This window comes from the organism of the source record quoted next, unplaced genomic scaffold (assembly GCF_019419815.1).
Source record: "Pyrus x bretschneideri cultivar Hongxiangsu unplaced genomic scaffold, Pyrus_bretschneideri_v1 Contig3, whole genome shotgun sequence".
NCBI classification, from domain to species: Eukaryota; Viridiplantae; Streptophyta; class Magnoliopsida; order Rosales; family Rosaceae; genus Pyrus; species Pyrus x bretschneideri.
This window is the reverse complement of record NW_025999612.1, coordinates 789,186-804,539: the sequence shown is the minus strand read 5'-3', so window position 1 is coordinate 804,539 and position 15,354 is coordinate 789,186. Positions and strand designations below refer to the sequence as shown.

At 37.6% G+C, this 15,354-nt stretch overlaps 1 protein-coding gene across 1 annotated transcript; it reads left to right on the top strand.

The window, feature by feature from the left end:
• The first annotated feature begins 6,691 nt into the window (after nucleotides 1-6,691).
• Nucleotides 6,692-8,780, top strand: LOC125479862 (geraniol 8-hydroxylase-like). Its single transcript, XM_048589965.1, has 2 exons — nucleotides 6,692-7,626; nucleotides 8,007-8,780. The coding sequence occupies exons 1-2, from the start codon at nucleotides 6,727-6,729 to the stop codon at nucleotides 8,610-8,612; spliced, it is 1,506 nt and encodes a 501-aa protein (XP_048445922.1). The 5' UTR covers nucleotides 6,692-6,726; the 3' UTR covers nucleotides 8,613-8,780.
• The last annotated feature ends 6,574 nt before the right edge of the window (nucleotides 8,781-15,354 follow it).

Sequence of the window (15,354 nt, the reverse complement as noted above, 5' to 3'; positions counted from 1 at the left end):
GCTTTCTCCACCGAATGGCATCAACTGTCCACCAAGCTTTTATGACATTAACAACTAGTTTCTAATCGTTCTGTGCCCAGCAAAATGTCGTTGTATCATCGAAAAAAAAATCTTTCTCGGCAATAATCAAATCATGACCAAATAGCACCATGGTTCTGTCGGCTTATACAAATACCAAATGAATTCTATTGCTAAATCTTTGCATGCCATAGTTCGACGACAAGGGCCTCGCCTAAGAGACAACAACTGGCCTGGCCGAAGGCTTTGGAACCAAATTAAATCAATCCACCACCATTCCAATTCTTGTCATGCTGAATAATCAAAGGCATGGTAGGCTAACATAACTCCACCGAATTAACAACACCACCAAAGGACTTGTAATTGGTCTGATACTTGACTTCACATTGGAGAATCCTAGAATACATTACTGGATAAAGTATTATTCGTTTTCTTTCCTTCAATAGGCACACTGCTTTTCTGCCCCCCTATTTTCATAAGTATTGGTCGAGAGGTCGAAAGGTTAAGAAAATAATTTATTCACTCTTTTTTTTTTAGCAAACGGAAGCAAAAGTGGCCAAACCATAATGAGGAGGAGGCCAACCATGCTTTATTCCTAGCCAAGATCTTTGTATATCAATATAGCCAATCAGATTTTGCATTGACCTGAATAAGAAATGATCTCCAAATATTTTCAACTTGGCGAAATATTCGACATCTTCTGCTGCCGATTGCATTGGATAATTATTAAGCCCCCCGGGCATCATAATTTTACCAATTTCATCTTTTAACTCGAATAGCTTAGTTGAACGGGACTGCTCCACAACGGCTTTATCGCCAATAACCATATTGAATGTCATGGTTTCGATGTCTAAGACCATGTCTTAACCCTATTCGTCATTGGAGCACTCTTCTGACGAATCATTTTCTAAGTCGATTTTTTGCTCAGAAACTTGAACTTTTTCTTCTAGGCCAACCAAACTTTTAGTCTAGACCGAAAAAATAGGTGGCCAAGGTTTTTCTTTTTTGTCGACCATATTTTCAATCGACCGAAAAATAGGTGCTTTTTTCTTTGCCCAAATTAACAATTTTCTTAGGCGGAATTTTAATTGTGGCCAGGACGAAAAATTGCGCCCCGACCTTCTGATCCAACCATTCCTCAAATGGAATTGTTTTGTAGTTGGGAACGTAAGGAAAATGTTCTTTATCTAGCCAGGCATTAAATCGAGCCCTGTCTTTATTTACCCATTGCTTTTGCATGGTAACAGGAGCTTTTATTCTCAACATGTAAGTGAATGACTTTTGCATCTCTCTACGGCCACAAAGAAAATTTTCCGCTTCCAAAGATCTTTTACTTTCCTCATTGCCTTTTTCCAATTGCTTTAAGAGCTTGTACGATCGGCTAAGAGCCGGATTGGAATCCTGATATATCATACGAACCTCATAATTTTAGCACGGTGTCCCACTGGGCATGCCAAAATGTTGACCCTAAAAACTACCAAGCCTACGTGGCGCGTAGGCCAAGTAATTAATAAGCTACCTACGTCATTCGGTTGTGTGCAGGGCGTGCGAACTCGTTGGCCAAGTTCGGCCGGGGAGTAAAATATATTGATATGGCATTGGGAACACTATTAACTTCTTGATCTTGAATGAGAGTCGTGGCACTCAACATCTTTGGTGCTAACCACGTATTTTAGCCAAAACCACGTAACAAATCATGGCATGCCAATTCCGTCTTTGCTACAGATAAGAATTGTTGTTCAAACCTTAGTCCCAAAGCCTTGACACAAGCTTTATCCACAGAATATTCACTTCACCTGCTTGGTGGCCTCGAGTTTGCTAATAATTATCCCATGCATGCATCACATTAGCTTACTTCACGTAATTAATCTTTCAAGTTAGACTCCACCTTGGTTACCAACTGATGCCACCGTGTGCTAGGACTCTTCTCATAATGCATGATGCTCAATCCCCACGTTGAATGCTAAAAATCCCAAATTAAATCGAACTGTTCTACTTGCTTTGATATAGTTTGCGTCACATGTATGTCGTATAAGAAAAGTGTCAAGATAATTCATTATTAAAAGATAATTATTATGATTAAAAATCATAATATTATCCCCTAACGACAACAAAATTATCTTAAATTTTCTATCCGAAGGTGTGGAGCTATACTTACTCAACGGTCTTGATTGCACTGGCTGATGGTGTAATTTTGGGTCCAAACAGATATATATTAGGAAAACCTAACCTTTGAAATATGCATGGGTAATTCATAAGTAATTAGAGGAACTACGTAGGATTGTTAAGGTGATGGCGGAACCCTAGTGTTTCTTTAAATTGATTTTCTTTAAATTGCTTTCTAGTTTATTATTTAATTGTCTTTATTTTAAATTGGTTTTTATTATTTTAAATTCCAAAATCAACATTTTTGAAACTTTGTTCTAAATAATTAGCTAAGAATTAGTTTAAATACAAATTATTCATTCAATTCCCATGAAAAACAACCTTACTTGAGCTGCTATAGTACGACAACCTTGTACTCTTGAAAGTATTTTTATGTATTTTTATCCTTATTTGCGCAGACGGTAGAAACCCTACAAGGCACCTCCCGATTGTTGGAAGTATGCCCACAAAGCCACTCATTTGATGTAATAGCTTTTTGGAATACTTATTGTGTTAAACTTTTATATGTTTAATAGAAGGGCAAAGCTTATTGTTAATCACTATTTATAGTATCTTGTGTTTAAGCAATAAGGGAATCCAAGGAATGTATTTGATCTAAGAGACAAGTGATTTAAGTTAGTTAAATTGACGAGACCTTTCTCTTATGTTCATTCCTAAAACGTTCCTAGCCATAGGATTGCCAATTGGGCATTGACAATCCGCTAAGGTTAGTATGTGTTATGTCGACTCAAGCGTGAGTATGAACTAGTCTCAAGTCATTTGGTGTTGGACACTAAGGCAAACACATAGGTGCTCGAAAGAGTAATCGAGTACACTGAACAACGATCAAACAAGAGTTCGAACATACATGTCATGTGAGAACTCAATAGTTGCAATATGCAAAGTAGTCCTTTGACCTGAGGCATCATTGATGTCTAATGGTTAGGTCCTTGATCTTTGATTATGTCAATGGCATTCCATTGGAGTGTCCACGGCATTGTTGGGGTCAAGCTATCTAGTCATGTAGGCATATGAATGTACAACAAGGGATCTCTAACCTTCCATGATGGAAGGAGAATACTCTAAGATTTGATTCAAGAGTCTTTGGCCAAAGCATATGAATATGACTAAGGAAGATGTTCCAAATCTTATTCAATTGAATCATATAGAGAAGTATCACATTGGATAGTAGACATGAAACAAACTATCACTTAAACAATGTGATTAAGAGTATTGTATTAGAGAAGGACCGTATTGCATTGTAGTTGTAACTGGATAGGTTCTCCAACCACTTCTACTTAGCTTGGGTAACCATGACATGCTGCTAGGCGTCACCCATGGTTTGTGGAAGCCCTAAAGATTAGCAAACACTAATTTAAGGGAGAATTGAAATGTGGTTTCAATTCACAATCGATCGTTAAGAGTAACATCGCCCACTACCTCGCTAATTGGAACCTAATGGATTGTACACCGAGTAAAGATATAATTGAAGAAATTATATGAAATGGATAAGCAATTAAATGGTTTAATTGAAGAATGGTCAAGATTAATTAAATAGTTAATTAATTATACGAAACGTTCGTATTGGGCGTTTAAGTTAGTTTTGGGCTTCGGGGCACAAAAAAGTTTTGGTCCACAAGGCCCATTATGTTTAAGTTGTATGACAACTAAAACAAAATGGGCAATTAAGCCCAAATACAACATATGGCCGGCCATAAGCTTCAAGGGTAGTGAACTTGGCTTAATTGCAAGTTTGCCACTCCATTGTGAGGTGGTATAAAGACATCTTTATAGCCATTTCACCAAAAGGGTTTTCTAATTGAATTTGGGTGAAACCTATTCTCTCATTTCACCTTAGGGGAGGAACATCTAGCAATCTTTCTTCCCTAAGTCATCCATTTCATCTTCACACAACATCTTTGGTGTGGAGACTTAGAGACACCAAACTTTTGGTGTTTTGGAGAACAAATCCTCAAATCCTCAAAGAAGAAAAGGAGCACTAAAAGGGAGGAAATCACAAGGAAGATTCAAGGAGCAAGGAGGTGACTTGAAGGCCCTCCACTTGGGTGAATCCCTTGTGCAATCAAGGATGAGCTTCAAGGGTAAAGAATCTCTAAATTCTTATTCTCTTTAATTTTGTTAAAGAGTCTTATGGTTCACCATATACTAGGCTTTGAAAGTCATGGGTTTTATGAATTGTTTTTGAATGCATGCCTACTTTAAAGAGTTATTAGTTTGCATATGTATTCAAATGTTCTTACATGTTCTTAGTTAGGACAAAATTTTTCCTTCACCGATACTGTCCCGCTTCTGAACGATCCACGACCAGTACCTAATCATCTTTGAATATTAATGGTTTCTCCGTCTCTAGCACCCTGAACATATCTCTCTTATTCACAAACCTAGCGATGAAACGTTATCCATCCAGCACTCGACGCCTTCCCTTCCTCGCCAAATAGACATAAACTGGTCAATAAAAGTCTCGCAATTGATCTCTCTACTCGAAAACACCACTGCCAACACATTATGGTGAAACCCTAAAAGCGCTCCTTCGACTACTTTCCGCTCAATTTTGACCCCTCTGAATTCATTCTCTTTTAGCTCTAAACTGGAGCCAAAAGGCTTTCCAAGAGCGTCCAACTCACTCTTCTCCCTCTGTTCACCCATCGGACCTACGTCCAAGGGTTTGTGCAATGGTGATTCCTTCCTTTTTATCGTATCCTTTTTTTCCTCGTTCAGCCTCGTTGTCATCTCAGAGCCTAATCCTTAGATTTGAAATTCCTTTTTTTTTACTCCACTCTTGCCGTCTCCGTGTTCCTTGCTCGTCTGATGTCAACCTAATCCCAAACCCTAGCCCTCACGACTTTTCCTTTCTTTTACGAGAACTTTTTTTACTCATACCAATTATTTTTAGGAAAATGATTCTCATAACCTATTTTTATCTTCATATACACCCTTATTTATCCAAATACCTTTAAATGGAATAAAACAAAAGGAAATCAATTAATGAAATTACATTTTACAACCTTACCTATGTATCACATAACAAACTCATACCTTACCTTTTGAACATTGGAATGTCATACATCAACTTACAAATTTGTTGCACAGTTCTACTCCTAGCCTGAGTCGTGGAGACGTTGAACTGTGTCTAGTCTCTCCTGACGCTTTTATTTTTTAATATTTAATGTTTTAATTTGATATTCTTTTTGCTATATATTTATAAATATTTTCTAATTTAAAAATATTTTTTCTTTAATTATAAGGGTAAATTAGTAAATTTATAAGCTAATTTTTTACCCAAGGGTTTATTTGAAAGTGAAACAAAACGTAAAGGGGCGTTAGTGTAATGTCTCAAACGTGAAGGGATTTTGTGAAAACTCGATAAACTTCAAGGGGCGTTATTGTAATTAACTCAGCTAAGAAAGAGACAGAGACAGAGAGAGAGAGAGAGAGAGAGATTAGGTGAGGGGAAATGAATGGGATGTGGTTTTTTTTTTTAATAAATATAAAAAGAATTGAATATTTAATAACTAAATATTTTTTTTAGTTGTTTAGCTATGTGGCATAAGTTGGGTGACACACGTCAACTAATGTGAAATTCATTGGTGTTATGTCGTCACTTAACGGCTAACTTAATATATTTTTTTAACGAAGGTTTGATATTGCAATGAATTATTGTAAGTTGATGTATGACATTGCAATGTTTAAAAACGAGATATGAGATTGTAGTGTGATCCAAAATTACAATTGTTTAGTGTAGTTTATTTTAAAAATAAATAGAAGTGTGTAGAACGGGAAAAAAAAAATCATGTGCATAGATTATTTCTAATATTGTAAAGAACTACGTGAGTGCAAATGTGAGATATGAATAGATAGCGAAGTGCTTGACAACGACGATGAAAAAAAAACAAAAAAAAACTGAGAGCGTGGTAGCTGGAACAATTTATCATGATGTTATTTATTCATTATTTTTCTACCCAACGCAAGTATTTTGTAGTTCAATTAATTATTAATATTTACACCTGTATTTGATAATCTGAGATTTGATTCCCTTCCCTCGTTTGTATCAAAAACCATTTTAAAACAAGACAGGTAGGTGTTATTTGCCGATGAGTATCCTCTTCGGATCTTCGAGGATTTTAGGAGTCAATTTTGGTAAAATGTATATTGTACGGTTAATTTTCGTAAAATAATATTTGTGTTTAATTTTAAATAAAAATATTCAAATAATTTCTAAAAGCATAATTTATGATTAACGATTAAGATATAAGAATCTTTAGAATTTCTATAATTTAAATCTAGACGAGGTCCAAATCCGATATTTGCTATTGCTTCGTTGACTTCAGTTAAGCATAGATGAATGAATAACGGAACACGTAGATCAATGATAAGCTTAAATATTACGATCCAGCATTTCGAGGGATGCTTTTAGTTTGGCCTTTAAATTTGAAATTAATTAAAGTTTTACTTTTCCATAAAAATCAAAATTGTGGGTTTCCTTCACATAACATAGGAGATAGGACGATACAATTTTGTCTTGAGAGAGAGAGAGAGAGAGAGATGGACTGGTTGAGCTTTTCCCTTTATCTCATTCTCACCTGGGCATTGCTGGAAGCTCTCTTCTACTCACTTGGAAGAGGTAAAAAGAGTTCAAGATCAAAGCAGCTTCCACCGGGGCCAAAACCCTTCCCAGTCATTGGGAACCTGCACCAACTTGGTGACAAACCCCACAAGTCTCTTGCCAAACTTGCCCAAAAACATGGCCCTCTCATGTCCCTAAAACTAGGTCAAGTAACTTCCATAGTCATTTCTTCAGCAGCCATGGCCAAAGAAGTTCTCCAAACCCATGATCACTTCTTCTGTAACCGAACAATCCCCGATTCGCTTCGAGCTCATGATCACCATACGATTGGATTGCCTTGGCTACCAGTTTCAACCATGTGGAGAAACCTTAGAAAAATATGCAACACTCAACTCTTTGCCAATAAAATGCTTGATTCCAACGAAAACCTGCGGCGCAGGAAACTGCAGGAGCTCCTTGAAGAGGTCCGTCAAAGTAGCGTAAGCGGTCAGGCACTGGATATTGGGAAGGCTGCATTCACAACAGTTCTCAATTTGTTGAGCAATACAATTTTTTCGATCGATTTGGCCGACCCAAATTCTGAAATGGCTAGGAACTTCAAGGAGATGGTGTGTAATATTATGATGGAGGCTGGGAAGCCGAATTTGGGGGACTGTTTTCCTGTGCTTAGAAAATTTGACCCCAATGGCAGAAGGCGGAGGATGACAAAGTACTTTAGTAAGATATTGGATCTGAATGATAGGTTAATCAACCAAAGGATGGAGTTACGAAAATTGCCTGGTTCTGCGGTTAAAAATGATGTGTTAGAAACCCTTCTTAACATTGCTGAGGAAAGCAGTGAAGTGATCAACAAAAATGATATCAATCATCTGTTACTGGTTAGTACAAATCTTTTTGAAACTGTTTACTAGCTTTAACTTTTTATCTTTTATATATACCAGCGAAAGCGAGGGGGAACAATCAAATATAAAATGCAGATCGAGTGCATGCTCTTAGCTGCTTGATCTACAAACTCTTCGCTATACTTTGTTGTTTGATAACTATTTCGTTATTTAGTTTTTATTTTTATTTTTTTAACTAAAACATTGTGAAAATTAAAACCAAATTTTGAAAACTCACAAAAGTAACTTTCAGTATTTGGTATTGAAAACTGAAATAATTACCATACAAGCTTTTAGTTAAAAAAATAAAAAATAAAAATGAAATGGTTTTCAAACGGCTCTTCGCCTGTGATTTCAGTGGTTATGTTTGATAATAGGTCTTATTTGTTGCTGGATCAGACACAACATCGTCCACATTCCAATGGGCAATGGCAGAGCTATTGCACAACCCTGAGGTTCTATCCAAAGCTCAATTAGAGCTTGAGCAAGTAATTGGCAAAGGCAATCCAATAGAGGAATCAGACATTGCAAGACTGCCTTACTTGCAATCCATAGTCAAAGAGACCTTTAGGTTGCATCCTGCAGTTCCATTGTTACTTCCCCGAAAAGCTGGAGCAGACGTAGAAATTGAAGGCTACACAGTGACAAAGGGTGCACAAGTGCTTGTTAACACGTGGGCTATTGGCAGGGACACAAACTTGTGGGATGAGCCGAATTCGTTTAAGCCGGAGAGGTTTTGGGGGTCGGAAGTTGATGTTAGAGGCCGGAATTTTGAGCTTATACCTTTCGGAGGTGGACGGAGAATATGTCCTGGATTGCCATTGGCAATGAGAATGTTGCACTTAATGTTGGGTTCTCTTATTCATTTATTTGATTGGAAGCTTCCAGATGGGGTTACACCAAAGAACATGAACATGGATGATAAGGTTGGCCTCACCTTAGAGATGTCCCAACCCTTGCGAGCTATTCCTATCCCATTGTAAATGTCCAATATTTTGCAAAACTACTCCATGAATTATTATTGTTTTGCAAAGTGGAATGTTTCTTGTTTTCATGAATAATCTGGGATGGACAGTTTTATGCCAGGTGACAAGTTTGAGTGACATGTAGCTTTCGAATTAAACATGTAATAGATTATAAATATAAAAGCATGTAATACTAATACATGACATGTTTTAAATACATTTATTTTAATTTTACTATTATTATTATTATTTAACAATTGATATTATTTACATTAAGGGAATGTAGAAGGGTTTAGCCTCATAATAGCCTAACAATAATGTGGTTCTAATTCATCTTAAGGGAGAATTAAACCTTAGACCTTTCACTTACAAGTAAAACAGAATATCACTAGACCATAGTACTAAGTGACACTTTTATTATTATTAAGGGATTAAGGGAGGGGGAGATTGAATCTGTTACAACAATTTGAGAGAGATGAAGAATTTCAAACTGCATGAGTAAAAACTCCACTCTCAATCCATTAAGATATTTAACCAAAAACAACATGTTTTAATACTAGGTATATCGCAAATTAGGCCATCTCCCATAAACATAAAATTTAGAGTCAAAAGTTATATCCAACTGTAAATTTGACTCAACAATCTCCATTGTACCGCAAAAAGTATGGTAATATGAATATTTGAAATAATTGATTTTTTTATTTGCTAACCAAGTAAAAGGGCCACGCCAGTCAACCAAAATATCCAAGATGAGGAGGTACCTCAAAATACAAGAAAATCGAACATTAGTCCAATTCCACACGCATAACCGGAAGGAAAAAAAAAAAAGAGATTAGTCGTAAGGTTTACATCACATTGAACTTTAACGATCTGAACTGTATGGTTTTCAAGTTGTATCTTATAGATTATTCTTGCAAAATATTAATCAAATCGTAAATATTTGAAGCATCTAATTAAGTTCGAAGAATTTGACAAATAATATGTTCTAAGAAACATTGAATTTCATCCAAACAATTAAATGGGAAAATAGTTTCGGATTGAATTAAATTTTTGCATAGATGATCTATGAACCGAGACTAACAAAATAGACAGTTCGATGTGGAATAAATCCTATAACCAATGATGGAACCAGGATTTTAAACTCAACAGTCCCAATAATAAAGATCAAAAAATTTATAGACAAAAATAACATTGAAAAGTTAAATTATAAAATATTTCATTAAAAAATCATACGCAAAATAACATTACAAGCTATAACATCCTAATTCAAGCGTCCAAGATGAGGTTAATAAGTGTGAAAATGTTTCATGATAGCTTCGTTACCAATACATGAAAAAACATCTTTCTCAATGCAAAAGACTAATCTGTCACTCAACCATTAATCTCCCATTTTTCTGTGAAGTGGACCCTTAATGATATTCACAGTAGAAAATGCCCTCTACCATAAAGCGGTTGTATCTGGCAAAACCAAAGCCAACTAAACAAGCAAATATACATATGCAAATGTTTGATGCAACCCTTTCTCCACCATTTTCTTAGCACGATCACTAATCTCCCACAATTGAGAAAAATCATTATCAGAATGCATAAAATGAATATAAATATCAAGTTGATCTTGAAGTGCCAATCGATCTCGTTCCATGAAATCTTTAGAATACAACTGAGCAAGATGAACAAGCTTTTCTTCATCAAAAGCTACAAATGAATCATTCGGACTCAAACATGCCAAGCAAATAAGCAATTTGGTATTACCTTAAATGAAGCAATCATCTAATTATGTATGTTGAAAATCAATGACCTCAAAAAAGAGTTCCACTTTGTAATGATGACGATTGGTCTTTTCTGAAGCCTTATGCAATGACTTCCCTCGAATGACATATGAATCATCCAAATTAGGTACTTCAATTTCATGTTCGACACAAAAGGATTATACTTTATCAACCAAAAAATCAAAATTTTCATTATTTCTCATGCAACATAGTTGTTTTTTACATGTCTTGACTAAAGCCATTGCATTCACAATCTCTGGATATTTCTTTTGCAATGCTTGTGACAAATCATTTGTAATTTCCAATATGGATTTCATCAAAAAGAGGAGGAGCACAAGTTCAGAAGGTTGTAAATCTTTTAATAACCTTTTTGCTTCACCAACAATATCATTGTAGCAATCTTCAACAATCATGTCAAGCACATCCACCACAGAAGAGAACATTGTAATCAAACTAATCAAAGCACCATGATGTGAATTTCATAGTGTATTCCCAACACGTTTGAGACTAGTTTATTGATTTAATCCTTGCCCCGTTTCAAGACAATCATTTTCAATAGCTTTCATGAGATTTTCTTGTTGTTTCTAAGTACATCACAACACTTACATGAGCATCCAACAACATTCACCAAACTATTAGTCAATGTGAAAAAAAGAGGCAACATCGGAGTTTTTCTATGCTACTGCAACAAGAGCTAATTGTAGTTGATGAGCAAAACAATGAACATAGAATACACAACTTTCTTCATCCAAATTTTTTTAAGGCCATTGAACTCACCTCTCATATTACTCGTGCCATCATAACCTTGATCTCGTAGGTTGGACTAACTTAAATCATGTAGCTTCAAGAACTCACCAATGGACTCCTTTAGTTTAATTGAAGTTGTTTTAGTAACATGTTGGACTCCAATGAACCTTTCAAATACTTGACCTTTGTTGTCCACATAATGCAAAACCATAGCCATTTGCTCTTTTATTGAAACTTCACGTGATTCATCTACCATTATAGAAAAGAATTTACTCTCTTTCATTTCCTTCATAATATCCTTACTGGTTTTGAAGGCATATGAATTGACAATATCTTTTTGAATTGAAGGAGCTATTAGCATGAGATTTCTTGGAGCATTTTCCAACACAACTTCCTTTATTTTCTCATCATGATCTGCAAGGAATTGCAAGAGTTCTAAATAATTCCTCCTATTATTTGAAGTGTCACTTTCATCGTGGCCACGAAAAGGAAGGCCTTGTCGCAACAAGAGCTTAGTTAAATCTATTGATGCATTCAAGCAAAGACGATATTTCATACATTATTCTTCTGGCTGTTTGATCACAACTGCTTCAATATGTGTCTTTTGGTTCCATTTCTCTTGCTTTATTTTGGACACTACCAATAGGACCAACATGTTTGTCAAAACATTCTCTTGCATTCTTCCATTTCTTAAAATTACCCCAATGAAGGCATCACTTCCTAATTGTGAAAAGTAGATTTCAAAGAGATAGCAATGAAAAAAAAATGCTGCATCTTTGGATATACTAGATGTGGATGCAAATTTCCGCCTTTTTCTTCTTGGACAAAATTGCACCCACAAAACAATTAACACCTTTGGTCAAGGCCAAGAGCCTCACACACCTATGATGAATTGGGGGGAGGGGGCTTTAGCCGAAAAACCTCTAATGCCAAAGTTAGAATTTAGAGAGAAAGTGTTTGAGAATTTTAGAGAATTTTAGCAAGAGAATTGGAAGTGAACTTTGAGTAGAATGATGGGGTTTATATAGGAGAGTGGCTAGCCTCCTTAGGTGAGACAAGACCGGCCACCTAGCTCCCTTTGTGGGCTAGGTTCTTGATTTGTATTAATTTGGGAGTTATGAAAATAATTAGATAATTAATTAGCAAATAGAATAATTGCCTAATTAACTAGCTAATTAATATAATAAAAGGGCAAAATGTGGTAGAATATATGAGGTATGGCCAGTCTCTTTGGGAGAGAAGGTGACTAGCCCTTTGCGTATTTTTTGGTTGTTATGGATAGTTTAATTGACAATTAATGGATTAATTAGGCAATAAACCCATTAATTAGCCAATTAACATAATTCAAAAGGAATGTTTTTGGGAATTACCTTGTAGGAAGGATTTGATGTGAATGGATGAAATAGGTTTTGAATTGTTACCTATTTTGGGCATTTTTGACTTGGTTGAGTGATGATTGCCCGCTACTCGTGCATTGGAATCCCGATATGCCTCAAGGGTATTTTTGTCCTCTTTCACCCAAAAATCCACTTGTCGTCTTGTGATTATTTTTGGCTCCATAAATGCCCTCACACCTGTTGGGCTGCTCGCAGAAAAGGGCAACAGGTGTAGAGATTTTCTTACATTAGGAAACATAGGTTTGTTTCCTATTTTGATGTAGATTTCCTCTTGAATAAGAAATTAGATCCTTTTAGGAAAGGGAAATAAATTTCTTTCAAAGCCTATTTAAGTCCACCTAAAGTGGATTATTAAATCAACTTTGGAGAGAAATTTATTTTACCCTCCAAGCGAGAGAGAGCTTAGAGAATATTTGTCACATCCCGATACAGGACCTCACCGCATCCCGAGCTTGACTCTACCGTAGCACGATATTGTCCGCTTTGGGCCTCGACCACACCCTCAAGGTTTTGTTTCTGGGAACTCACACAGAACTTCCCAATAGGTCACCCATCATGGGATTGCTCTCGCGCGCTACTTGCTTAACTTCGGAGTTCCTATGGAACCCGAAGCCATTGAGCTCCCAAAAGGCCTCGTGCTAGGTAGAGATGGGAATATACATATAAGGCTTAGAGGATCCACTCCCCTGGGTGATGTTATCACATCCCCGCCTGGGCCCCACTACTTCCTGGGCTTGACTCTATCGTAGCACAATATTGTCCGCTTTGGGCCCCGACCACACCCTCACGGTTTTGTTTCTGGGAACTCACGAGCAACTTCCTAGTGGGTCACCCATCATGGGAATACTCTCGCTTAACTTCGGAGTTCCGATGGAACCCGAAGCCAGTGAGTTCCCAAAAGGCCTCATGCTAGGTAGAGATATACATATAAGGCTTACATGATCCACTCCCCTAGGCGATGTGGGATGTTACAATCCACCCCTCTTAGGGGCCCGACGTCCTCATGGCACACTTCTGGCCAGAGATTGGCTTTGATACCAAATTATCACATCCCAGGCTCGACTCCACCGTAGCATGATATTGTCCGCTTTGGGCCTCAACCATGCCCTTATAGTTTTGTTTCTGGGAATTGACGAGCAACTTCCCAGTGGGTTGATTTAGACCGCTCAATGGTTGCAGTTTCAAGCTTTACAATTGATTCGCCATCTCGTTGTACCAACTCATTTGCACGCTTGTCACTCATTTTCTTTCTTAGTTGCCTTATGGCTAGTTTTGTAGGATCAAGAGCTTGAGCATGATCATCTGAAGAATCATCCACTTTAACCCTAGCTGTCTCTTGTCTGGCATTTACAACAATCAAATTTTTCTGAGAATCTGTAACCGAACTATTTTCTCTAATGACTTTCCATGAAGCGGACAAATTGTTTTTCCTAAAGAAATTAAGGCTCAAAGGCCCCATGTCATTCGTGCTAGTTGAAATTATATCAATAACCTTTTTTGAGAAAAGAGATTTGACATGTTGCAGTGCCATTATTTCTCTCCAATCCAGATTCTTTTTTTTTTTGACATTTTACATTGATTTATTCCATTTGGCTTACATGTTTACTTCAGAGATAATTGTCACATCGCGGCTCGGGCCCCTACCACATCCCAGGCTTGACTCCACCGTAGCATGATATTGTCCGTTTGGTAACCAACCATACCCTTAAGGTTTTGTTTCTGGGAACTCACTAGCAATTTCCCAGTGGGTCACCCATCATGGGAATGCTCTCGCGCACTACTCGCTTAACTTCGGAGTTCCAATGGAACTTGAAGCTAGTGAGCTCCCAAAAGGCCTCGTGCTAGGTAGAGATGAGAATATACATATAAGGCTTACAGGATCCACTTCCCTGGGCGATGGGGGATCCTAGGCTCGACTCTACCTAGCACGATATTGTCCGCTTTGGGCCCCGACCACGCCCTCACGGTTTTGTTTCTGGGAACTCACACGAGAACTTCCCAATGGGTCACCCACCATGGGATTGCTCTCGCACGCTACTCGCTTAACTTCGGAGTTCCTACGGAACCCAAAGCCAGTGAACTCCCAAAAAGCCTCATGTTAGGTAGAGATCCACTCCCTTGGGTGATGTATGTTACAATCCACCCCGCTTAAGGTCCCGGCGTCCTCGTCGGCACACATCTGGCTAGGGATTGGCTCTGATACCAAATTATCATATCTTAACCCGGGCCCCCACCACATCCCGGGCTCGACTCCACCATAGCACGATATTGTCTGCTTTGGGCCCCGACCACGCCGTCACGGTTTTGTTTCTGGGAATTCACACAAGAACTTCCCAGTGGGTCACCCATCATAAGATTGCTCTCATGCCCTACTCGCTTAACTTCGAAGTTCTTACGGAACCCGAAGCCAATGAGCTCCCAAAAGGCCTCGTGCTAGGTAGAGATGAGAATATACATATAAGGCTTAGAGGATCCATTGCCCTAGGTGATGTGGGATGTTACAATATTTGTTCCCCCTTCTCTTGCAATCTTCTTCATCTTGCCCATGTAAATGATTGTCTTTTGTTGCTTGCTTCGTCTTCTCGTTGCTTCTTGGTAAGAAAAGAATTTAATTTTCTTGTCTTCTTGATTTTCTTAGAGTCTCGGGACTTGAAATTTGGCTCGACGGGGGTTGAGGATGTGAAAAGGTTAATGGGAGGAAACCATGGCACTGTGGCTATAGGCAATGAAGTACGGCATGACGTAGAGGCAAGGAAGATTAAGCCAAGTCGTGGGGCTTGGCGTGGCTTGGGCGCTGAGTTCCTGTAACTTTGGACCTCCATCGCTATTTAAAAAAACAAAAAAAAA

What these genes read in the sequence shown, in the direction of transcription:
- LOC125479862 (XM_048589965.1), top strand. Translation starts at nt 6,727, where the DNA reads ATGGACTGGTTGAGCTTTTCCCTTTATCTCATTCTCACCTGGGCATTG. An exon ending in ATATCAATCATCTGTTACTG is followed by an intron (nt 7,627 to 8,006) that starts GTTAGTACAAAT and finishes GTTTGATAATAG; the next exon opens with GTCTTATTTGTTGCTGGATC.